At 52.3% G+C, this 24024-nt stretch overlaps 9 protein-coding genes and 1 non-coding gene across 10 annotated transcripts; 5 read left to right on the top strand and 5 right to left on the bottom strand.

Annotated features, from left to right (window-relative positions):
* Window positions 1-163: 163 nt before the first annotated feature.
* Window positions 164-2570, bottom strand: ASPACDRAFT_75981 (putative trimethyllysine dioxygenase TmlH). The gene is made up of 13 exons (XM_020204607.1): window positions 2454-2570; window positions 2358-2403; window positions 2261-2288; window positions 2104-2179; window positions 2016-2033; window positions 1883-1949; window positions 1751-1811; window positions 1595-1697; window positions 1438-1537; window positions 1286-1385; window positions 731-1219; window positions 598-669; window positions 164-520 (listed from the first exon to the last, which is right to left on the bottom strand). The coding sequence occupies exons 1-13, from the start codon at window positions 2510-2512 to the stop codon at window positions 396-398; spliced, it is 1344 nt and encodes a 447-aa protein (XP_020059213.1). The 5' UTR covers window positions 2513-2570; the 3' UTR covers window positions 164-395.
* Window positions 2571-2782: 212 nt separating this feature from the next.
* ASPACDRAFT_75980 (putative peroxisomal dehydratase) lies at window positions 2783-4066 on the bottom strand. Its single transcript, XM_020204606.1, has 5 exons — window positions 3916-4066; window positions 3807-3855; window positions 3426-3746; window positions 3269-3362; window positions 2783-3206 (listed from the first exon to the last, which is right to left on the bottom strand). Exons 1-5 carry the CDS (start codon window positions 4033-4035, stop codon window positions 2864-2866), a joined length of 927 nt encoding a protein of 308 aa, XP_020059212.1. The 5' UTR covers window positions 4036-4066; the 3' UTR covers window positions 2783-2863.
* A 361-nt stretch (window positions 4067-4427) lies between these two features.
* rmtA (protein-arginine omega-N methyltransferase HMT1) lies at window positions 4428-6418 on the bottom strand. The gene is made up of 7 exons (XM_020195711.1): window positions 6153-6418; window positions 6083-6096; window positions 5998-6017; window positions 5831-5940; window positions 5440-5771; window positions 4919-5390; window positions 4428-4862 (listed from the first exon to the last, which is right to left on the bottom strand). Exons 1-7 carry the CDS (start codon window positions 6233-6235, stop codon window positions 4856-4858), a joined length of 1038 nt encoding a protein of 345 aa, XP_020059211.1. The 5' UTR covers window positions 6236-6418; the 3' UTR covers window positions 4428-4855.
* A 691-nt stretch (window positions 6419-7109) lies between these two features.
* On the top strand, window positions 7110-8298 carry ASPACDRAFT_23872 (PGAP3/PER1 family protein; the record flags this gene model as incomplete). Its single annotated transcript, XM_020199233.1, has 4 exons — window positions 7110-7235; window positions 7297-7339; window positions 7394-8168; window positions 8244-8298. 4 exons carry the CDS (start codon window positions 7110-7112, stop codon window positions 8296-8298), a joined length of 999 nt encoding a protein of 332 aa, XP_020059210.1.
* Window positions 8299-8671: 373 nt separating this feature from the next.
* agm1 (phosphoacetylglucosamine mutase PCM1) lies at window positions 8672-11082 on the top strand. Its single transcript, XM_020204605.1, has 6 exons — window positions 8672-8908; window positions 8974-8987; window positions 9089-9233; window positions 9299-9313; window positions 9365-9871; window positions 9931-11082. The coding sequence occupies exons 1-6, from the start codon at window positions 8816-8818 to the stop codon at window positions 10804-10806; spliced, it is 1650 nt and encodes a 549-aa protein (XP_020059209.1). The 5' UTR covers window positions 8672-8815; the 3' UTR covers window positions 10807-11082.
* Window positions 11083-12179: 1097 nt separating this feature from the next.
* ASPACDRAFT_t89 lies at window positions 12180-12251 on the top strand. Its single transcript has one exon. It is a non-coding gene; the product is annotated as a tRNA-Arg (tRNA).
* Window positions 12252-12843: 592 nt separating this feature from the next.
* On the bottom strand, window positions 12844-14304 carry ASPACDRAFT_1853438 (putative extracellular exo-polygalacturonase; the record flags this gene model as incomplete). The annotated part of the gene is made up of 4 exons (XM_020197309.1): window positions 12844-13281; window positions 13348-13547; window positions 13607-13973; window positions 14032-14304. 4 exons carry the CDS (start codon window positions 14302-14304, stop codon window positions 12844-12846), a joined length of 1278 nt encoding a protein of 425 aa, XP_020059208.1.
* A 668-nt stretch (window positions 14305-14972) lies between these two features.
* ASPACDRAFT_1864575 (putative alpha-L-rhamnosidase B) lies at window positions 14973-17106 on the top strand (the record flags this gene model as incomplete). The annotated part of the gene is made up of 3 exons (XM_020197844.1): window positions 14973-15851; window positions 15901-16169; window positions 16221-17106. The coding sequence occupies exons 1-3, from the start codon at window positions 14979-14981 to the stop codon at window positions 17104-17106; spliced, it is 2028 nt and encodes a 675-aa protein (XP_020059207.1). The 5' UTR covers window positions 14973-14978.
* Window positions 17107-17353: 247 nt separating this feature from the next.
* ASPACDRAFT_1853436 (chalcone isomerase domain-containing protein) lies at window positions 17354-18774 on the top strand (the record flags this gene model as incomplete). The annotated part of the gene is made up of 1 exon (XM_020197308.1): window positions 17354-18774. Exon 1 carries the CDS (start codon window positions 17383-17385, stop codon window positions 18772-18774), a length of 1392 nt encoding a protein of 463 aa, XP_020059206.1. The 5' UTR covers window positions 17354-17382.
* A 263-nt stretch (window positions 18775-19037) lies between these two features.
* Window positions 19038-22340, bottom strand: ASPACDRAFT_23478 (uncharacterized protein; the record flags this gene model as incomplete). Its single annotated transcript, XM_020199202.1, has 6 exons — window positions 19038-19204; window positions 19291-19389; window positions 19490-19594; window positions 20041-20056; window positions 20639-22126; window positions 22242-22340. The coding sequence occupies 6 exons, from the start codon at window positions 22338-22340 to the stop codon at window positions 19038-19040; spliced, it is 1974 nt and encodes a 657-aa protein (XP_020059205.1).
* Window positions 22341-24024: the final 1684 nt, after the last annotated feature.

Below are 24024 nucleotides of genomic sequence, written 5' to 3'. Positions count from 1 at the left end.
GCTGGAGCCGGCTTGCTCTGAGCTTCGGCCAAACAACGTCAGCCGTCCTGCCTACATCACGTGACACCATTACAAATGACCCGGCCTCCGACTGCTAGGTAATGACTCCGTTTCTCATGTAACCTAGTGCTATTGATGTAGAGTTTCTGGTCCTTCACTTGTCGTATACAATTGCGATTATCCTTCGACTCAGACCCTACATGCCAGCTTGACCCACAGTGGGTAGAGGAGACTCCTGACCACACTTAAAGCATTGCGTCTACTGCTTTGCACTCTCACTCGCCTCTGCAACGGAGCATGCTTTCCCTCGCTCAGTCACTATCGCTTGCTATGAACACATCATCCACGCATGGTCTATGTACAGTATCTGAGCATGACCAGAATTCGCAGGCCTATTATATCAGGAAGTTCGGGTTGGCTTCTTTGTGACCTTCACCATGCCAATTACCAAGATTGTTGAGGACGTGTTCTCGGCCGAACTTGAGAAGACGATATTGAGAGAGAAAATCGTCATTATTGACTATCATGAGTCAGCAAACGTACTCGAACCTCAGACCAAAGACGGTGTGTAGCAGCCATCGAAGCACGAGCACTTACTATAACCACCACACATTCTCCGCTTTCCAGTGAATTCTGAACGCCCGTGGAGCATTCTCCAATTATCGAAGACTTTCAGCCGGTCAGCTAGGGGTTTCCAAACACCACCATGGATCAACTACTTGATACTTACTTAGAGCGGTTCCCGGTTCGAGTTGTGTCCAGATCTGGAATTTCTCGCGGCTGATAATCTCGTTCCAGTGTCGCGCCGCATTGTACCACTGCTTCAAGTCTTTGATCCCCCAGTTCGTCTTCGGTGCTCTGTCGTAATTGTTCCAACGGATCCGGTAGAGCTGTTCTAATTGCGGGTGGATTTCGAGCACCGGAAATTCGTGTATAGGCTGTATGCAGACATTCTCGTTGCCACTGGCATGAGCAGGCTGGCTTTGGCGCATTAGCTGGGCGTAGTGCGTCTTTTTCTCCTTCTGCAGCGTCTCGGCTGCTCGAAACCCGTCAACGAGCAGGCTAGCGCCCCCTTCGCCGTCGGTATGAGACAAAAGATGGAATAACTGGAGTCTCGCAGGATCCGTGAAATATGTGGTATCAGTGTGTGCACCGAGACCTTGGCTTGTATACGCAGAGTCCCCAAAACTCATATCAGACGTGAAATCCCAGAAGCCCCCTGTAATGAATCAGCATAATCGTGGATCAAGGGGTACTGTAAGTGCAAATAACATCATTCTCATACCATAATGTGTAGGCCTGATGAAAGCAATTCTTTCGAGAAGCTTCTCAGTGTCCCGAGTTGTCACAGGAACACCTATGACGAAACAGAACCCGTAGATATACTATCCAGACTCAGTGATCAGGTAGCAGATTGTGGAGCGGGGTGGGACTCACAATCTTATCAAGCCACTGCAACAAGCCCTTGTCGTCCTGCATAACATCGTCATATAGCACCGTGGGATATGGCCCCGTTCCCGTGAATGGATGATAAGGTCTATGAGCATGTATGGTGAGTTCCAATTGCAGCATGCATCATCCGTGTTTGTAGTACCTGGGTTTGGCTGTATGATCGGCTCGAAGCACACTGTTCGGTTTTTTAGTACCATTGGCTTTGAGCCATGCATATGTGTAGAACCCCATATGTCCATCCGAAACTTCTTGAATTTTAGCCTCGACATGACTTGAGTGACATCGAATATACACTTACATTCCACTTCAAGGCCTTCCGCTGCATAGATGACTTTCTTGATAATTATATCTGGAGGAATCTGGGGAATAGCAGAAGCAAGAGGGCTCATATTAGCAGAATATTTCGCATGTTCGGATTTTGCGCACATACCGCAAAAGTGTCTACCTCCCGCTGACGGGTTTGAGGATGATGGCATTTTTCACACTGACAATTGTCTCTATCATGGAGCAATACCCGAAAAATAAGTCTCGATGTGATGGGCATTGACCATAAAGCGACTTACCGTAACCAGAATGGTCCTCTGCAAAACAGTGTTAGCCGTCTCAGCCACTCATGCGTATGGAAGGCAGCTGATAGTGAACATTGCTTACAGTTTCTTAAAGACATCCTTTGAGAACTGCTGGGCTGATTTGGGGTCGTGTTTGGCTGTCTTGTTCTCTGTCCAGGCTAAGACGGTGGTTGCATCAGCTTCCAGTTGCTGGTGATATCAAGGCCCATGGTGTGGAGCTCGGGAGGGAAGTGTGTTACATTGTCCTGTAAAAAGGGGTCTTATGCTCTGCGGGGAAGAAATTCAGCTTGAATGAACTGGTTCAATTATCAGTCGAACCCAGGCGAAGATACACACCGAAACAGCGCAGGTCCATCGAGAGCAAGGCACCACCTTCGCCCTCCTATATCGATCATGAGCATTCGTTGTGGCAGCTCGGAGTATGATCTTCACCTGAAAGGGCTTGAAGAGGCGAGCGCCCGACAAACAAATCGCCTTCCTACAACACTCATTTCAACTATTGTGGCATCAAGAATCCAACCCAAACAATGCTCTCTCCGTATCGCGTGACAGAGAATCTCAATCTCTATATCCCCGAAAATCAGTGGACGACCAAAGTGCTATGTCACGTGTGAGGACCGGAAACCGAGGTAGCAGCGCCGACCCCGCAAATCGGCCCACCTTCAAGCTGTTGCTCTAATTTATGCTTAACAAATTCGAGACTCTGATTCTACCTAGTAGCTAAGTTGAACTTCTAGACTGGATCGTGCTCATATGTGCTTGCGGCATATACCAATTCGCGATCTCTTAAGATCTACACATGTGATATAAAGGTTTTTTCTAGTCAACTTATGGAACTGCAACTACAGCTTGGCCTTCGAGTCGGTAGCTTTCAACAGACAACGGCCATTGCTGAGTACCACCTTGCCCTGGTTGTTTCTCACAACAAAACGAATTTCTTCATCGCCGCCTTCCAACCTGCCCATCCGCCATATCTCAGTAATAAGTTTGTCGCCTGGTTTTACCGGAGAGGCAAAGCGCGCTTGGAACTCTTTCAGGTTTTCTGGGTCGCTCTGTCCAATTTCCCTCAATACACCATGGGCTGCGGCGTTCCAGCTGAAGAGTCCATGGATGATGGTGCCACCGAAACCCATCTTCGCACCCGGCTCGGGAGTTGCATGGAGAGGATTGTAATCACCATTGAGACTGCCCAGTGTGTTAAAACTTCATCGGAGAAACCAAGTCGTGGAGGTATCCAGAGGTCTTACCGATACAAGAGAGCCGTTTCGGGCGTCGTCTGGATCACATGGGTGGCGTCGGGACTTTTACCCTCCGGTGGAGGGTAATTCACCGTGCTTGGGCCTAGAACAAAACAAGTTAGGCAGTCTTCATGGGTTTGGTCGTAAGACCAGACACAGCACCTACCCTTTGGACCTCCCCAGCCGCCCTGTCCGACAAAGAAGCTGCTGCTCAGGATCTTCGTAAAGATGTCTCCAGTGGCTTGGTCGACAATCGACTGTTCTGTCTCCAGCACAGTCCCGGCCTTGCCCTTGTCATAAAGTCCAATGACTTTGTTGCGCAACTCGAATTTTCGACCTGCGCTGGATGTTGGAAGAGGCTTCAGGGCGATGATCCGCCGCTGACCATCCACGACACGACGGTAGTCGAGCTTGGGAGCTCCGGGGATAGGGGCACCGCCCGCCCGAGCATAGAAGTCAACCACTTCCTGATCGGTGAGCTTAAATGCTGTATGAAGTAAAATGCATCAGTGGCCGTTGAAATCTGAGCTGAGAGGCTTGGACATACGAAGGATAACCGGGTAGGTTGGAAAGACCGCGAATCTGGGGTGTAGTTCCTGCGCCGCGCTTCTTTAGCACACGTTGCAATGGGGTCTTGTGCAGACGATAGAACATACGTAAAGAAAGTGAAGTTCATCGGCTTTGCAGCCAATGCTATTAGCAAACAAGAGAATATCGCGCTTCTGCCAGGAGACTTCCTGGGGAGCAAACTCATGACCAGCCCCGGGAGCAGACATCTCAGCTAATGACGATGTAGATATTTGACTGCGTATAGTATGTGTGGTATTTGGACAGAACGGTGGAGTATTGTGTCTAATGCGCTACGTGATCTTTCTGAAAGCGAAGTTGAGCGGCTTGGGTAAAGGAGAAAGGGTTAATGCAGGACTGATTAGGCCATGGTTTTCATAAGAGTCTGGGACGATATGCTATGCTTTTGTACCCCGGACTGCGGGGCCGCAAACAAGCCGAGGCTAATGTAATCTGGACCGAGAGCGCCATGCCACTTTGAAAGGGCCAGCCTCATCAACCCAGGTGTCATAGTAAAAGCGGTTCGATGGCGCTAGATCGATTTACCGGCTCAAGGCTCAGAGAGAGGTATACAAAGCATTACGACAACTGTCAATGTTTTGGCCCGTAAAAATCGGAGACATCCGGAGTGATGGGGCTGCAGCTAAACAATATAAGGAGATCGTCAAGAGATGATAAGATTGAGCATCGACTCGGGGTATCTACTTGGGAATTTCGAGGAGCTTCAGAATCGTCCTTGTGGAAACCATCTCTCCGTGCCGCGCCAAATAATGATGCCGTTTCCTGCCTTCCAATAAAACGCCGGAACATAACGGAAATAAAATGGCATAAACAAACAAAGCAAGTCAAGAAAACCTATTCATCGACCCAACGTCATGCAAGTGTACTTTCTTTCAAATGCCATGCATCCCTCGGGTAAATAGTATCGAGGGTACTGACTGAATTCCAAAACAGGGAATTCAGTCAGAGAGATCAGTGTACCGACCCAGTGATAGATCAATTTGGTGATGAGGATTTCAACGCCTCAGTTTAGCACCTTCAAGAATTAGCTTCCTGATTGACTCGATGATGGTGACTGGTGAATGCACTTACATTCTGTAGAAGCAGCCACCCTCGGCGGAGCGGTTCGGGTCCGTAGTCTCCAGCTTGTATGTGATGCTGATATCAAGGTCGCGCTTGTTCTTGTCGTTGGGCTTGTTCTCTAGCATACCAGACACAACTTCCTCTTCCTCAACAGTGAGGACATCCCGCAAATAGAAAACGGTCTGCTTCCAGTGGGTGTACTTGGCATGGGGGCCAGTAGAGAAAAGGATGGGCTTGTGGCAAGCGCCAAATTCAATATCGAACCAAGCGATAACGGCGTGGACGAAATCGCTACGCTTGACAGTGAGCGAGTAGGGTACCTTGAATGCAAGATCTTCCTTGGTGACGGTGTAGAGATCGAATGAAATGATGGGGCAAGGGTCAGAGACAAGTGCCTTCATCTCAACTGTATCCACAAGAGGCTCAGTGAGGGCAGTCTCCTTCATGGGGCTGTAATCGAAGCCATAGACGTTGTCCCAGACTACTTCTCATTAGCGACGGTTTGAACTTGACGGAATGGCTTCTCTCACATCCAATCTTATCATCCTTGTACTCGCCATCTTCAATGGCGGCCAAGTACATTGTAGCCTTATCAGGGAAGATCTTGCCACCGGGAACGAGGTAGCGGTCGCGGGCATAGAGGACAGTGTCCAGCATGGATTCGTAGAGGAGGAAGTAGCCCATCCACTCCGAGATGATAATGTCAACCTTGGGGTAGGGCAGGACAACCTCCTCCATCTTTCCCTGCAGAAGAGTGATCTTGCTGGTCAGGCCGTTGACCTCAACTATCTCACGGGCCTTCTCGATAATCGAGGACATATCAACACCCATCACATGTTTAGCACCGGCCTTGGCAGCGAACCTAGGAAACCGACAACATCAGTATCCAATTATATGCACGTAACGGAGTCAGGCACCTACATGCTAAGGATACCGGTACCGCAGCCGACATCGAGAACAACCTTGTCCTTGAAGATGTGGCGGTTCTGGTAAATGGAGTCGCGGTAAGATCTGGTGCGGACATCGTCTTTCTGTTAAGAAAGAGATATTAGTAGGCTATTGCAAGGGGCTGTGTGCGGCGGACTTACAAGCATCTCCTCATGAATGCCTGAGCGGGGTTTGACGTTAGCCATCTTCGAGACTAGCTGAAGTTCTGTGCTTGGGATTATTTACCATGATGATCATAACTAAAATAAGGCACAGTTAGCACAATATCGAGGTCAGTCCCTGGGATTAAATGTACCTCGTGAAATAACGAACTTCAGCATGGTCCATGCCAACCATGCGATCAGCACTGCTGGACTGTTGTTTCTCAACTCCGGCCATGATAGCGAATCAGTCGGTTGCTTATGGGTGAACTAGAATTGAAAATTGCTTTGCAAGATATCGCAGATCCAGGGACCTAGATCACAAGCGAAATGAGAAGAAAATATCAACAAGTTTAGCTGGTGATAAAACAATATGCAGAAGTGAAAAAGTACAAAGCACTTCAGCGAACCCTTCGAGCGGCCGCCTTTTTTTTGGCCTTTGCCCTCATTGGGAATTTCTCCTCTGGAAGGCAACATACGCTAAGACCCAATATGGTTAGACTATTGATGAGATAGACTACGCTGAATATAGTCTATCAGCATGTGATCTGATATAGCCCTAAGCGGTGATTAGGGCTAAGAGCAGATGAGAATGGTAAGTGGCTTGGGACCGGCGGCGTTGGGACATGTAAGGTATTTTTTCGGTCTGCCAATCAAATTATGATATGGACAACTCAATTGAGCCATGGTAGCAATTGAATTGCAATTATGATTCTTCAAAGCAGCTTCTATTGTACTTGGCAATCCTACTGTAGTACAACATAAACTTATTGGCCAGTTTTAGATACCAAAGACTAACTAATGTGCTGCGGTCACTTTCGTGGCTGTGGGAACAGCCCATCAGCGCTCCAAGCAAAAGTTAAAGAGACATATGCTCCGTCTCCAGCATGATTCTTCGGTGTTTTATGGTGACTTCCTGGATTTTGAGGATCCATTCTTCGATCATGCTTCCATGCTATTTCTAGACCTGGGACCGGAAATGCCGAGCTCCCTATTTATTGCCGCGCGAAGCCACTCCGCTCCCGCTGCTGCCATGCGCCGCCTAGCTACTTCTAAGGGTCTACCTCCCTGAACTCACCTTTCTGCCGGTTGTGCTAAACTCTGAGATCACTATGTTTCTAGGCTCAACCAGGAGAAAGCTCTATTGCTGCTTTCTCATTCTCTTTTTTGCTTCTCTGATTGGCAAATCGGCAGCGTCTCTGGGCGATCACCTTCCTGATTTCAAGGAATGTGTTAAGGTACCTGAACCGAACTAGCTAGAGCTGTGCAGATGCAATGCGATGGCTAATATATGAGCAGGTCTGCAAGGCTGAAAACTGTCACGATGGCAACTCAGTGATCCGTAAGCTTCACACAGATTCGCCGACCATAATTTTTCCGACTAATTCGTTACCAGCTCTCCACCTTCGTCTCATGCTGTGGACGTGTCCTTCCGAGTGCGATTATACCTGCCAACATGTCGTGACAGATCGCCGTGTCGCTCGCGATCCTCCGATGTTAAATCCAGTACTACAATTTCACGGAAAATGGCCGTTTCGCAGAATCCTCGGCATGCAGGAGCCCTTTTCTGTCCTTTTCTCCCTCCTCAACTTTCTCGCCCACTGGCATGGAATGGGTAAGATCCGAGAAACTATTCCATCGTGGCACTCACTCAAGCCGTACTATATGGCTTTCGGATATTGTGGATTAGCATGCTGGACGTTCAGTGCCTTGTTTCACACACGAGACCTTCCATTGACTGAAAAGCTGGATTACTTTGGGGCTGGAGCTAACGTGATGTATGGTTTGTACCTTGCGATCATTCGGATATTCCGTCTCGATGGAGAGGAGCCTCGCCATAAGCCGACTTTGCGCCGTCTCTGGACAACTATCTGCATCTTTCTTTACACTTTGCACGTCTGCTACCTGAGCTTCTGGTCTTGGGACTACACCTACAACATGATTGCGAATATCGTGATAGGGATGGCTCAGAACGTTCTGTGGGTATCCTTTAGCATTTATCGTTATAGGAAATATGGTAAAGCTTGGATGACCTGGCCCGCGTTGATTGTGGTCTGGATTATCTTCGCGATGAGCCTGGAGCTGCTCGACTTTCCCCCTTGGAATGAGCTCATTGACGCGCATAGCTTATGGCATCTTGGGACAGTGATTCCCACCGCATGGTGGTACTTGTGAGTTGTCCCGAGCCCCTTAGACCTGGTCATTGAAGTGTTGGATACTGAGATACTGACTTCTCTGGGTCCTAGTTTTCTTACCAAAGACATCCAAAATGATGTGGCAGGGGAGAGACTCAAGCTCTAAGCTGGCTTGCGGAGACGGCTCCGCTTGGTGCCAGTAGCAGTCAGGTTTTGAGATGGTCCTGGTGGCCTCAAACAGTCTTAATAATCTGTAGCAATATTTTGGTAGAATGTTCAACGATCTCAAGGCTGCTCGAAACCTACTACGTAGATACAGTTGAAGTATCTCCAGATAGCTTCCTGGCTGTGCCTCTAATTTCCACTTTTTCCCCTGTTCCAACTTCCTTCCCGTGTCCCTCGGCTGGGCGGGTTGTTCCAAACCACGCCATCGGTGAGCGGCTCACCGCTTGGGCGCATTGTGGCAGTACAGGGGAAGCTAGTAGCCTGAGCTGGCCCCGGTTTTATGTTTCAACCCACTCATCCCTCCACTCGCTCTGCCCTTCTCGTTTTCGTGATATTTCTCCCTTTTCCGTCTGGTTCTACACCTGCTTCACAGTAGTACTGTCTGCTTCAGAGCCCCGAGCCGCCGTTTGCCACGAGATCTGCCGCCGCCCCCTCATTCGCACCTAGTTCGCGCCACAATGGCCTCTCCGGCTGTCAAGAAAGCAATCGCTGAAGCAGCTGCGCAGTACGCAAAGCCAGAAGGGAGGGTCTTTCAGTATGGTACTGCAGGAGTAAGTTCCTACTTGTGATCAGACATTTTGACACAGTAACAATCTGACTGATCTTTTGCCCGCAGTTCCGTATGAAGGCGTAAGTCTAGCTGCTCAAATCAACAACCTGAACGATCAACCCCGCCTCCACAATACCCCGCGATCGCCCCTTTGTTTCCATGTTAACTCACGGCTTACCAGCGACCTCCTCAATACCGTCGTTTTCACTGTTGGTTTGCTTGCGGGTCTTCGTTCCAGGAAGCTTAGTGGGCAATGGGTTGGTGTCATGGTCACTGCCAGCCACAATCCTGCAGAGGACAATGGCGTTAAGCTCGTCGACCCTATGGTGAGTTCCTTTACATTAATGATCTCTGACTGTAAGCTCAGTAACTGACTCAACCACTTAACTAGGGTGAGATGCTGGAGGTAGGAGCCCAAGTATGATCCACGACAGAATGTCATCTCACATCCTTTCAGGCCGAATGGGAGACCTATGCGACCAGACTTGCCAACGCCCCGCTCGACAAGGTCGGAGATGTGTACGAAGAGTTGATTAAAGAGATCGATGTCAGCATGGAGAACCAAGCTCGCGTTGTTTTCGCCCGCGACACTCGCGCGTCTGGCTCTCGCCTCGTCTCGGTTCTCAACGCCGCACTTACTGCTACGGAGGTCGAATTCCTTGACTTGAAGTACATGACCACCCCTCAGCTTCACTATGTCGTTCGGTGCAAGAACACCCTGGGTACACAGTATGAGTACGGTGAGCCGACTGAGCAGGGCTACTATGAGAAACTTGCCGAGGCTTTCAAGAGAGTGATGCGGGGCATAAAGATCAAGGGCTCTTTGACCGTTGACTGCGCCAACGGTGTTGGTGGACCCAAGCTCAGGGAGCTTATCAAGTACCTGCCCACTGCGGAGGAAGGTGGCCTCGACATCAAGATCGTCAACGACGACGTCATCAACCCTGATAGCCTCAACTTCGAGGTAAGATTCTTTCGCAGGCCTCCCCCTTGTTGCCGGCCTCGGGCTAATCCATCTATCAGTGTGGCGCCGATTATGTCAAGACGAAGCAACGTGCTCCTCCGTCCTCCAAGGCCGGTCCTCTCGAGCGCTGTGCCTCACTGGACGGCGATGCTGACCGTATCGTTTACTACTTCGTCGATGAGAGCAACGTCTTCAGGTTGCTCGATGGCGATCGGATCGCCACCCTTGCTGCATCATTCATTGGCGACCTTGCTCGTAGCGCTGGCATCGCACAGAAACTTAAGATCGGAGTCGTGCAGACTGCTTATGCCAACGGATCTAGCACTGACTACATTGAGAAGGTGCTGAAACTTCCCTCCGTTTGCACGAACACCGGTGTTAAGCACCTTCACCACGCCGCTTTGCGGTTCGATGTCGGTGTCTATTTCGAGGCCAACGGGCACGGCACGATCACCTTCTCCGAGAATGCCTCGAAGACGATCAAGAACACGGAGCCTCAGTCTCCTGCTCAGCAGCGCTCGCTCGAGTGCCTCCAAGGCTTGACGGATCTGATTAACCAGGCTGTTGGAGACGCCATTTCGGACATGCTCCTCGTGGAGGCTATTCTTTCACACAAGGGCTGGAGCCCCAAGGAGTGGCTTGCGACTTACACCGATTTGCCGTCGCGTCTTGTCCGTGTCGAGGTCGCGGACCGTTCGATCTTCAAGGCTTATGACGCTGAGCGTAAGCTCGAGTCACCACCCGGCCTTCAGGCTGAGATCGAGTCTCTGCAATCCCGCTACAACAAGGGAAGGAGCTTCGCCCGTGCAAGTGGTACGGAGGATGCAGTGCGTGTTTACGCCGAAGCGGCGAGCCGTTCCGAGGCCGATGATCTCGCCACCCGTGTTGCCAACGCAGTTCGAGAGGCTGGTGCCGCCAAGGAACCCTCTTCCTAGGCCACTTGTGGAGCCTACCCGCCAAGACCACATGTCAATGTACGGTGGTTCAAGCGGTTAGGCTGACGAACAACAGTATCACATCTGGACGTGCAGTACAGACATGCTGTAGAAAACCGAGTTCTAAGATTTCCTGGGAACTTTGATGAATGAATTCATGATCTTAACTTAATTCACACATAAGCAGAAGAATTTGCATCTCACTTTGCGCATCTTTATAGTACCTTGACGTCTAAATCTACACAGTTTACAAGAAAGCATATATTCGGCCTCTACGTCACCCCTTTTCTGCTCTTGCATTTTGTGCTTATTAGACAGCCATGGAAATTTAGCGTCCTTTATTTCATATGTCGCAGTATTGGAGAAGGACATAACTCAATGATTTGTTGTCATATTCACTGGTTCTGTGGACGAATAATCATGGACGGTGTTGCCAGCAGGGCCTTTTGTAGTTCTTAGCAACTGTGCCGTCTCGCCGGGGCATGGTACAACACAGATGCTGTCTTTGACAGTTACCTTCCTGCACACCCTCCTGGATGTGGACGCCGTTCACCCATCTAAGACTTTTGTCAGAAGGATTGTGTCTAAGCAAGCACCCGGCCGTTCCCCGAGACTTGACGATGGGAACCTTCCGTTGGTGTGTGGAGTCTATGAGCATAGGCTTGCGTGTGATCTCGTCTATTGAAAGGGGCGGTTGAGCGATGTGATCCACGCTTGGACACCATGCTGAGCGCTTTACTGTGCTACACTCGGCGCGGGATGTTCTGGTATACCTGGTTTGCGGCGCGTGTGGCTCCTTTACACTCAAGTGAAGGAGCAGACTGGAGCTTACCCAGTAATGAATGCTACCTGCCCCTCAAAGCCCTGTCCCAGCACTATCCACGTGCCAGCTCTGTCTCTTGAGGAACAATAGGACCTACATGGCCGGCTCCCAGGCAGAGAATATACGGAAGTGGTAGCTTGTGTCGGTGATTCCTGGCTCCGCTATCGAGTAATTGTCTGGTCGGCTAGGCCCTTCGGTTAGAACTGGTGTATCTCGGTAATCGTCCTAGTTCTTGTATGTCCTCTGGCACGAGTCATGGCCGCCTTGTGGCCCGGATGAGATTCGTAGCCATTGAGATAATATATATTTCGGGCTCGCTGCCCTATCGGTAGAGGACCGACGCGGCCTGTGCAAGGCCACATGGTAAACGTGCTGAGAAGGGTGTTAGCTCATCCCAGAAGGTACTTGCCTCTATTCAGGTGCCTGTGTCAACCGCAGTATGATTTTCTTTGTGATTCTGGGCTGTATTGTAGTCATCTTGCCTTGGTCGGATGAGCACTCTTTTGTGTGAGGTGATTGATTACAATATTCTTAAGTTTTTTAACAGCAAGGCCTGCTGGCCCAATGGTAAGGCGCTTGACTACGAATCAAGAGATTGCAGGTTCGAGCCCTGCGTAGGTCATTCCTTTTTTGAGCTTTCTATTTTTGCCATTTGCTACGCAGGCAAATACCATGTTTTGCTGTGGCATTGCGACTTCATCCCTCATGGGCCAGATAAACCACCCGCTGCCCAAGATATACCAGCCGATAATGACGCAATTATCCGTATTTGTTGTGCTTTGAGCTGACATCCACCCGTCCTGCCGCACCTCATGATATCGCTTCCGACCATATTATAGAGTCTTCGCTCCACTACTGAGTCTTGGCCTGGGGCTTGTTCCTCCATGGCGAAAGCTTGGCTATTAGCTACTAGTCGCCAACCTCGTGGGTGTCTATAGTTGGAGTATGCAATGATGGGCTGTGGTAACAGCAGGGGCCTTCGAAGGTGTCATTAAGTCCAACGGAGGTAGAGACTATGTAGGGCATAGTAGCATGATCCTAAGCGAGAAAGTGATGGATTGGCCAGAGACCCTATCGTTGAGAGCGACCCCAAACAGCAAGGCCTACATGGCTCATTACCACCATTGGCACTATCAAGTATATGTACACCCCCCCCCCCCCCACCGATACAAATGGCAAAAAGCAGCTGTACCGTAGAGCTGCAGATCGACACACTAGCATCCGCTCAGACCATGGACACCCCCGTCAGCCGTGTACGAGCAAGAACCCTTGCCCGGCGTAGTCGAATTCAGTGGGTACAGAACCACGTTGTCGTACTCGATGTTGTAGCAAGGGTACAGCTTCGAGCACGAGACCGAGGACGTCGTAGACTTGGTGGTGTTAATATACCCCGTGAAGTTGACAAACGCGATGTTGGAGATCAGCATCTTGCTCGTGCCGGCGTAAGATCCGTTGTCCCCACTGCTCTCGCTGATCGAGGGGCCCGCGTTGGCTCCCTGCACGTCAAAGTTCGAGAAAATGATATTCTTGACGCTGCCCCAGCCGTCTCCGCGGGGAAGATAGTCGCTCTCATACGAGTCCTGGGGCACGAGGGCTCCCACCCAAGTCTTGATGTAGGCGCTGTTGTGCATGTCCTCGTTGTATCTGATAATCTGGGTTGGCCATGCTTGTTAGTTTTCACTTGAACGAGGGGCTTGGTTGGTGCTGCAGTATAGTACCTTGACATTGTCAACTCGAATGTTCGCGACACTGGAATCTTCCAAGTACTGTCCGAGACTGCCGACCGCGATTCCATTGCCCCCGCGGCAGGTGACGTTCTGGATGTCGATGTTATAGGAGCGGGGCTTGATGGCAATGCAGTCGTCACCACCCTGGTAGACGAAGTTGGTGAGTTGGATGTTGGTGGCGTCCATCGTGTCTGGTAAGATGCGATCAGTTGATGGACATTACAAGATATGGGGTCGCAGAGGTACGTACCGAACCCATCGGTGTTCTGGACCCAGTTACTACCGTACGGCGCATCGACAGCCGTCGCGTTGCAGGTGATGTCGTTGAACCTCATGTTCGTGCCATTCATGATATTCAGACTCCACAACGGAGGGTCCTTGACGTAGAAACTTTCGACCTCAACGTCGGAAACATTCCAGAAGACGAAGGGCATCGGCCTTCCAGGCTGCGTGACGCCTGCCTCTGCAGTGTACCAGACATTGCCATTGCCGTCGATACCTCCAGTCCCGTACCCATTGATGCTGATGTTCTGTCCGGTAATAACGAACCCAGCGGCGTGATTCTGGAAGGCGACTGGGTAGGAGTGGTTGCGCCAGTAGGACAGATCATCCGAGAACTGATTATAGAACGTTAGCATGTGCGCATGGCGCCCATGAGCGAAGAAAGGCTCTTACCGTCCACTTTCCCCGCCATTCAATCGCGACATTATTCAAGACAGGGTTTAGTCTCTGTCCGATCCAGTAGGACTGGTCTTCAGGGAAAATGATGGTTCCTCCGTTGCCACATTCTTTGAAAGCTTCTAAGAGGTTCGGTACATCGTCCTTCTGATGTCCATTGGCCTTCACGGTACATACATTGCCTTTCTTCTGGACGTTGCTTGCGTAGCCCAGAGCAGAAAGCCCCAAGACTAGCGAAAGGGAGGATGCTGAGGTCAAAGAGAATCGCATTTTGACGGACTTGACGCGCAAACAGAATTCTGAGAGCCGGGCTGCTGTCTGCGGACCTCACATTGCGCCATCTCGCTTTTTCTAATAATTGCCGACGGGGGCTCAAGGGTCTCTCCGCAACGTCACAGCAAGCACGAAAGTAATTTATCGGGGTCAATTGGCCCGAGTGGGACTGATGAGATGAGGCGGGTTAAGGGGAAATGAAGCAGTGCGGAGAAAAAAGACGGGGTAGAAGCAGGAGATGATCCAATTTCCACCAATGACACCCCCATGCAACCTGCAACCTGCATCCCAAGACTTTTGTTCATTTCCCTTGGACAAGCTTCATCGCATTGAGAGCTTGTGCGGCACGAAGCTTTCACTTGGGATGAGTGGACCAGACCGATTTATCACTTGTAATTAACCGAGCCACGCCCGAGTGACTCGCGCATTTCCCCTCCTTTCGGTCAAAGCATCGCAAGCGAACCGAGATACAGATTAATTCCAACTCCAGGGAACAACTGTTCGACCCCTCTTTTTGGGTTTCTGGGGTAGAAAGTCCGGGGAATCATCTAGTGGAGATGCCCCCCTTGCTTATATTTATATCCTTCGTCGCCACAACGATGGGTCCAACTTTTCTCTCTCAGGTCTGTCGGGACTTGAGATACCTGCATAGGTCGCGATAGACAGCAATCATGCGTTGGCTTCCATCTCTCCTAGGAGCCATTGCTCTTCTTCCTCTTTCTGAAGCCACTTCATGTTGGCGTAACACCACCTGTTCCGGCCCTACAACTGCCGCCTTTCCAGGTTCATGGGAGAAAAACATCTTCGCTCCGGCTTCTCGAACCGTGAACCCGGAAACGCTCTTCTTGATCACCAAGCCAGATGTCACGCATGAGTATGCTCAGTATAAGCTTCAAGGGAATGGATCCCTGGTGGTCTACGACTTCGGAAGGGAAGTAGGTGGCATTGTCACAGTGAAGTATACCTCCACAGGTAGTGGAGCCCTGGGACTGGCATTTACCGAGGCCAAGGACTACATTGGTGAATGGTCCGACTCCTCCAATGGAGGGTTCAAAGGGCCCGATGGCGCGTTGTATGGGAACTTTACTGAAGCGGGCGAGCATTCTTATACAATGCCCGACAAGTACCTTCGTGGTGGATTCCGGTACCTGACGCTGTTCTTGATCACGGATAACTCGACTGCAGTTCAGATCAAGGACGTGAGCTTGGAAATTGGCTTTCAGCCCACATGGTCTAATTTGAGAGCCTACCAAGGATACTTCGATTCTAGTGATGACCTGCTGAATGCCATCTGGTACAGCGGCGCCTACACGCTGCAGACCAACGAGGTCCCCGTCAACACTGGTCGCCAGATTCCAGCGATGCCTGCTGGATGGGCCAACAATGCCACGTTGGGGCCTGGTGACACCATCATTGTTGACGGTGCGAAGAGAGATCGAGCTGTGTGGCCAGGCGATATGGGCATTGCGGTTCCGTCCGCCTTTGTTAGCATCGGTAACTTGGAGAGCGTCAAAAACGCACTACAAGTGATGTACAACTACCAGGTATGCAACTGCGAAGGAATTTATGACCAGTTTTGCTAATGAAGAACAGGCCTCGACAGGAGCGTTCGATGAATCAGGACCTCCCCTCAGCCAGAAGAACTCGGACACCTATCATATGTGGTCAATGGTTGGCACCTACAATTACCTATTGTATACCAATGATACCGATTTCCTCGAGACCAATTGGGCTGGCTACCAGAAAGCCATGGAGTATATATATGGCAAGGTGACCTACGCCAGTGGCTTGCTCAATGTTACCGGTACCCGCGACTGGGCCAGGTGGCAGCAGGGGTATAACAATACTGAGGCGCAGATGATGTGAGTACAGTACACTTTACTCCAGACCTAAGCCAGACTGACAATCGCTAGCCTGTACCACACCCTCAAGACAGGAGCCGAGCTTGCCACCTGGGCGGGTGACACCACTGGTCTGTCGGACACATACACCACCCGAGCGGAGAAGCTGCGGGAGGCCATCAACGAGTACTGCTGGGACGACTCGTACGGAGCGTTCAAAGACAACGCAACCGATACGACCCTTCACCCGCAAGACGCAAATAGCATGGCCCTGTTGTTTGGCGTAGTCGACTCCGAGCGCGCTGCTAGCATTTCCGAGAAACTGACCGAGAACTGGACACCCATCGGTGCCGTGGCCCCCGAGCTACCGGAGAACATTTCACCGTTCATCTCATCCTTCGAGATCCAGGGCCACTTTACCGTGGGCCAGCCCGCTCGAGCTCTGGAGCTGATCCGGCGAAGCTGGGGATGGTATTACAACAATGAGAACGGCACGCAAAGCACAGTCATTGAAGGATACCTGCAGAACGGCACGTTTGGCTACCGGTCAAGCCGTGGATACTACTACGACACGGCGTATGTCTCCCACGCGCACGGCTGGTCTTCTGGACCCACGTCGGCCCTGACAAACTACATCGTGGGCCTGACCGTCACCTCCCCGGTGGGGGCAACCTGGAAGCTCGCGCCGCAGTTCGGAGATCTCAAGACCGCCCAGGCGGGGTTCACGACCTCGCTGGGCCAGTTCCAGGCATCGTGGACGAAGCAATCGAATGAGTACAGCCTGCAGTTCACTGTTCCGAAGGGGACGACGGGAAGTCTTGCTCTCCCCTACCTCAATTCCAAGAAGCCAACGATCACAATCGACGGCAAGAAGATCACCAAGGGCGTGAGCTATGCCAATAACACGGCAACGGTGGCGGTGGCCAGTGGAGGGAGCCACAAAGTGGTTGTGAAATAGCCCGATAGTATCTAGTGAGAGAAATGAGTACTTGACCTCTGCATTATTACATCAAAGCCCGAGGGCACTCTGTAATTTATACCTAGTAAATTCCTCGACCCCCATACTTTTCCCTACTTTTCCCCACAACCAATCAGGGCAGGCCAGAGTCACGTGTCGGCATCTCCGCCGGAACCAACCAGCAGCAGGCCCATCGTCATCGACGCATCCGCCCTCCTCACCCACATTTCCTTCAAGCCATAACATAACATACGTGACCACCCCGCAAGGCACACAATGGCCACCCCCACCTCCCTCCAGGGCATCGCCATGCCCTGGCGCACATGCAACCAATGCATTCGCCGCCACTACCTCCTGTCCCGCGGCGGCGGACGCCCGCAACCGCGCCTGCACCTCTCCACCACCTCCCCGGTCCGCTCGTCGTCCGGCAGCAGCAGCAGTAGCAACGCCTCCAACCCCCTCCGCACATCGCGCGTACGCAGCACCGAAAAGGATGTTGCCAACTACCGGCGCTCAATGATCTTATCAGCCAGCGGGATCGCCGCGTGCGCGATCGCCATGTACGGGATCATCAAACTCGACCTCTTCGGCCTGGAACAAACAAAGCAGCAGCAGTCCTCCTCCATGACCGCCACCATCCCCACGGCCCAGGACGCCCCATCGCCGAAGAAGACCCAACTCGACGGCCCGAACGGCTTCCCCAGCAGCCCATCGCTGATCACGGTGCACGGCCAAGACCCCGGCGCCGAGCAAGTGGCAACGGGAACCAGCTCGGTGCCGTACTTCCCAGCGACGATCCGCCTGCCCAAGGCTCTGGACGCGGAGAACATCGCCTTGGCGGCGGGCGACGAGATCGCGCTGTCGACCACGGCCGAGAAACCCGCGGACGAGGAGGAGTACCAGCTGCTGGGGCTGGGGATCCGGACGGTCTCGTTCCTGCGGATCCAGGTGTACGTGGTGGGGATGTACGTGGCCAAGTCGGACATCACGGCGCTGCAGCGGCGGCTGGTGCAGACGGCGGTGAACCCGCCCACGCTGGCGGGGGTGATCGAAGCAGAAACAAAAGGCGGGGTGATCACGAACCCCGTGGGCGCGACGGCGGCGACCTCGCTGGTGTCGACGGAGCGCGACCGGCTGCGCCAGCTGCTTCTCGACACCGGCAGCGGTGGTGGCGGCGAACAACAGGGCGATCTGGTGTGGGACGCGATCCTGCGGGAGCCGGGCTTGCGCACGGCGTTCCGCATCGTGCCCGTCCGCAACACGGACTTCACGCACATGCGCGACGCCTTCGTGCGCGGCGTCACCGCCCGCGCCCAGAAGTACAACCCCTGGCGCGGCGAGTTCGCGGACGAGGCGTTCGGCGCCGCCGTCAAGACGTTCAAGGCCCTGTTCGGCGGCGGGGCCAACAAGAATGTCCCCAAGGGGCATACGGTGCTGCTCGTCCGGAACTCGCGGGGCCAGCTGGATGCCCTGTATCAGACGGATGTGGCCGACAAGCCTACGCGGTATATGGGCCGCGTGGCCGACGAGCGCGTCAGTCGGCTCGTGTGGTTGAATTACCTGGCTGGGAAGAATGTGTCGAGCGAGCCGGCTCGCGAGAGTGTCGTCGAGGGCATCATGGCGGTGGTGGAGCGGCCGGTGGGCACGGTGGTGCAGAAGGTTTTGTAGATTCGTCGGCTTGTAGATTTATTTACCTCCTACTCTTACTGTGCACTGTGTGTGTGTGTGTACCGTTGGGAATCTAACCCCTCTCTCTTCTCTCTTTGCTACAATTACAAGATTTTACATGTATGTACATGTACATGTATCTCTACAACCATACCCGAACTACAGACAAATCCAAAAACACCAAGCATCGAACGGAAACCAAGTATATTCAACCTGATTCTATCTCCCCTACATTATCCACCCTATCACCCCCTGGGTGAAATCTAAGCCTTCAAAGCCCCGGCAGCAGTCAGCAACTGCTTCAGCTGCGCGCGGTCCTTGCCCTGCAGATCCGAGTTGCCCCCGATGTGCTTCTGGCTGATGAAGATGTTGGGCACGGTCTTCTGCGAGGAGATCTCGTACAGAGCATCCTGGATGGCTTGGCCGTCGGCTACCCCACGAAACAATATTAGCACATAGTCCCCCAGCGACAGACAACAAGGCCGAAAGAAAGAGAAAGAGGGAAGGGCAACGTACAGATCTGATCCAACTCCAGGACCTTGTACTCGGCGCCCAGCTCGTTGAGGAGGCGCTTGCTGGCGACGCAGTAGGGGCAGTAGGATTTGGAGAAGACGACTGTTTTTGTTCATTAGTCGGTGTTTGGTTACACATGCCTTGGGATGGTAGGGGGGGATGAAGGGTCCAGGCTAGACTGGGACAGGAAAGGAAAACTCACCGACGCCATTCTCGTTGATCAGGTTCTGAGCCTTAGTCTTTGCGGAGGCCATGGTGGCGGGGGAGGGGCCGGCGAAGGAGCCGAAAAGACGAGTGAAGATGGAAGCTATGGTGGGCGAGTTTGGGAAGGAGATTCGACCGGCGCGCGAGACGGGTCGAAGGTGTGGGTTTGTTGTTTGGTTGAAAAGAAGGAAGAAGAGGGGGACGGAAGGGGTGAGGGGTAGCGACGGGATTATATGGACGGTAAGTAGTTGATCGGTGTTTGGAGGACGGGGATAATAGAGAGAGATGTTGGCGGGATGGCGCAAGTCTCGGAGTCAAACCCGCGGGGATTATGTAAGTAAGCTCCCGGCTGTTAACTAACTTATGGCATCATCGCTCCGAGCGTCGAAAGGTTCTGGAAGGAACCGCTTGACAAAGCATCCACGTTTTGTTGGGTGACAAATAGTCCGGATAGTAAATCTACTGTTATCTTCTGTAGGGTCACCAAACTTCAACTTGCTTACTGTAGCATGGTAATCTTCTAAGTTATCCTTTGTCTCCGTGCTGCACTGTAACTACAGCCTGTCTCGGGCATTTCTACTGCTTCTCACTGGCTGGACACTTACACTACAGCAACCACATCACCCGACCTCGGTCATATTCTCACAACGTCCATTCTCTATAACTTGCTGATTCAGATTCAAGCAAACACACTCACGACGCAAAATAAATAGCCCGCTCGGCCGACACACAAAAGGAGAGAAAAGAAAATGGTGTGTGAATTGTCATAATGACCGCTCCAATGCTGATGCTTCGCCAAAGTAAGGGAATTCCAAGGAATGACCAATGCTCAAAGACAGTAAGAGTGAGGGAATCAAACAGATCGATGGCCGCAATATGAATTGATCGTCTTCTGAAGACACAAAAGTTTGGACAAATAGAAAAAAAAATGGACAAGAATTAAAATCCTAGAGATTTGAACACCACACCCAACCTGCACGCTGAATAAACAGAATAAGAGAAATTGAGAAGCATGATGCAGGGGAAGATTAGGTAAATGCTGCTGAGAAGTAGCTTAGGCTGAGAGGGTTGATATGGCAGGATTAAATCACATTACGATGCAGCATCCGCAGCCCTTCTCCTTCGGGGGTGGCTCTTGCGCCGTCACCACCGGCGGGCTCCATTTGGGTGTCAGTGGTGCTGGCATTGGTTCCTGCACGCGGGGCATAGTGCTATACCCACTGCCTGTGACGGGCCGCGCGTCGGCTTCACCTTCCTTGGACGGGAGCTGCTCCTCGGGTTTTTGCTGTGGTGCAGGCTGCGCTTCTTCCTTTGTCTTCTTCTCCTCCTCCATTTGGGGCTTCTCCGACTCCGGGGCCTCATTCTTCGGTCTCTCCACTTTGAATGGTCCATCCGGTCCGATTGCAAGTGGAGCAAAGTCGCGGTCGTACATCGTGGGTGTCTTGCCTTCCTTGGCCCACTGCTCCTGCTGCATGCGCCGCGCGTGCGTGGGGAGAATCTGCTGGTCGGGAGGAAGACGCGGATCCGGTTTGTACATGGTAGCCAGCCATGGAGGATCCCCTTCCGGCCGATTGATGGGATTGGGAGGGCCCCGGCCATCTGCTCTGGCTCCAGGCCGCTGAGTGCTGGACGGGAGACGAGCTCGGGGAGTCGCCTTTCTGGTCGCGGGAGGAGCGGAGGTCTTGCGGCTGGTAGGTCCTGCCTTTGCTGGTGTTTTCTTGGCCGCCGTAGTCTGCGATGGGAACCCACGGCTACCAGGTCTGCTGCCATTGGAAGGCAGGCCGTTTGCCGCCTCCACCGTCAGTGGCTCACTAGCTCGACGCGGCATCCCGAACGACAGCGCCTCATCTTCACCATTGGTGAGGGCTCGGGTGCGCTGCTTGGGGAACTCTCGTCCAGCGTGTTCAGGCGAGATGGGGACCGGGCTGGCGGTTGGAATTGGGATCCGAGAAGAGCTCTTTCGCAGGCCAGGGTTATGGTAGAAGCTCGACGCTGCCTTCTCTTTCGTCTTGTCTGCAGCAATCTCGTCCGCCCGTCGAAGGTCCCAATCCTTTTGATCGCCTTGTGTAATATCATGAAGGTCATCGGCGTCGGAGAAAGGCTTGGAGTCGTAGGAGTCCCGCGGTGACCCATCATGTAGACTGGGCCACGGTTCCGTCTGCTCGTTCGGCGAGTGTGGGGAGAAGGAGCGTCCGTTGACCCCATGAGACTCATGAGGCCTTCCACGGCCACTCTGGATCCCGTCTGCGGCAGCCCGTCGCTGAAATAACTGCTGTAACTCTTCGCTTTCGATCTTGGCCAATTTATCTCGGTGGATCCATTTCTCGTTATCCAGCTCTCCGAGGTACACTCCGATACCCTCGCCTGTTTTTATTGTCCCATCCTGACGTGGAATCTCGGTTGAGGCGTTCGCCTTACTAGTGCTGCGGTCTACAGGTTCGTGTCTATAGTGATGCTGCGAGTTGAATTCTTCACTCTCCCGTCGACTATGGCTAGCGTCTCGGCGACCGCGCGGATTGAACTGATCGTGAGCCTGGACGTGTCGTGACAAGGAGGAGCCGCGAGAGCCTTGGGGTCGATGCCCTCGGGAGCGCGAATCATGGGACGAGCGCGACTTGGAGCGATGATTAGTGCTCTAGCACAATCCAGGGTCAGTTCGTCTCATTCCTACGACCCTCTTGGATCGGAGTATACTGTACAGTGGCTGCAAACTACCGCAGCGTGGCCACTGACTTCTAGGACACACTTACATCATGTCGGATTGGAACCGAAAATTCCCATTGACTCCCGTCTACACTGGGTGACGTCCATGCATCTGTCGAGTATGTCGCGGTAGCCGTTCCCGCCATTCCAGCAGCAGTAAATATGGATCAGACAAGTCCAGACCAGCTGGAACCCGGTGTGCTGTTATGAGGGCGATCGTGACGGGGTCAACGAGCGGCTGGTCACTGGGCAAGGAACAATTTTTCTTCTCTCTTTCTGTTCTTGTCCCCGATCAGGCCATCCCAGAGACACACAGACCAGAATCACCAACCGCTCAGGGCAGTTCTGGTCGAAGTCCCTCCTCGGAGTTGACTGAGTTGAGAAAACAGCAGTCTGTATGATGTGAGGGGTAGGAAGGCTGGGAGAAGATGGGAGCCGGACGGTGAAGTGAATCGGTGGGAAAGGGGGCCGGGAGCACGAGCGAGACGAGCCGAAAAGAGGAAATTGTAAATAAGGAGAAAGTGGAGAATTGAACACCTTGAAATCGCTGCGCAACCGTCTATGTGGTTCCCCGGGAGGTGGGTTGAGCACTTGTTAGCCAGGGACCGGCGGAATCGGTACCGTGGATGTGTCGGTTCGGCTCAGGGAACGTCAAAAGGCGGATGGCGGATGGCAGACGGCTAGGACAAGTCGAGAGCAGCTGTCAGATGAAGACTAAAGTAGTCGAGTATAAGGTGGAGGAAGTGAGAATGGATTAGATGCCCAGGTAGGGAGGGGCAGAGGTAAAAGACAAAATAAAGTATATTAAGCAGTGGGTGGAGGAGGAGGGGGAGGCAAGGAAAAAAAATGCCAGGGAAAGGAGTGATGCAAAGGTGTGTGTGGCTGGACCGTGGCGTCAGGACAGCATCCGAGACACTGTTGAGCGGAGAACACGGGGTGAGTATGAGGAGGAAGGATTTCAAAGGAAGAAGAGGAGAAGAGTGTCAAGTCAACTGTCCTAGGGCCCGGTGGTTGCAACAACAGGAAGAAGAAGAAGAAGAAGAAGAAGAAGAAGAAGACGAAAGGCAAATGTGAGGTGAAGAGCCGAGAAAGACGGGGTAAAGTAAAGGAGGGAGAAGAGGAGAAAGAAGAGGAGAGGAGGAGAAAGTCGAGGCGAGACTAGACTAGGAGGAGGAAGAGGGAGGGAGGAGAAGATCAGGTTAGGACAAGCCGCTAGACTACTTGAGAAGCATGAGAAGAAAGACAGCCCGGGACTAGGCAATTAATTAGGGACCACTCCGTATTTTCTACCTTAATCTCTTTCTTATCCTCCCCCTCCTCGTGAAGGAGAGAGGGAGACACAGCCTAGAACCAGTTGCTGGGTGGGCTGCGCCAATCAATCTGTGTCTCTCGGCAATGATGAATTAGATATGAATGTATCCACTGATGATAGAATAGACTCTGCCACCAAAAATTTGGGGAAAAAAAAAGGCTTCACTACCAATAAACTACCTAGCCCTCCCCCCGGACGGGTCCTAATCTCAACCCAACAAACCAAGAGTCCTTTCAACTCATCTGGGCTGTCTGCCATGCCGACAGTCGATCAGTCCGATTTGACATTTCCGACCACCCACCAGTCAGGCTGGAATGTCCCCAACGGTCTGGTCGGCCCGCGATGGGGAAAGGGACAAAGCACAAGCTGACAAGCTCGCATAGCACGTATCGCCACATTGTGATAGATCGTTAGGCCCCAAGAGGAAAGGGAAGAGTGGGAATCTCAAGGCCGTGACAGCGAAGAGATCTAAGTTCCATTTCGGTATAGTTCGATCTCAGCATAGAGTTCTGCTAGTC

This window comes from Aspergillus aculeatus, assembly GCF_001890905.1.
Source record: "Aspergillus aculeatus ATCC 16872 unplaced genomic scaffold ASPACscaffold_3, whole genome shotgun sequence".
NCBI lineage: Eukaryota > Fungi > Ascomycota > Eurotiomycetes > Eurotiales > Aspergillaceae > Aspergillus > Aspergillus aculeatus.
Note: the sequence above shows the minus strand (reverse complement) of the source record. Positions and strands in the feature narration are given on the sequence as shown.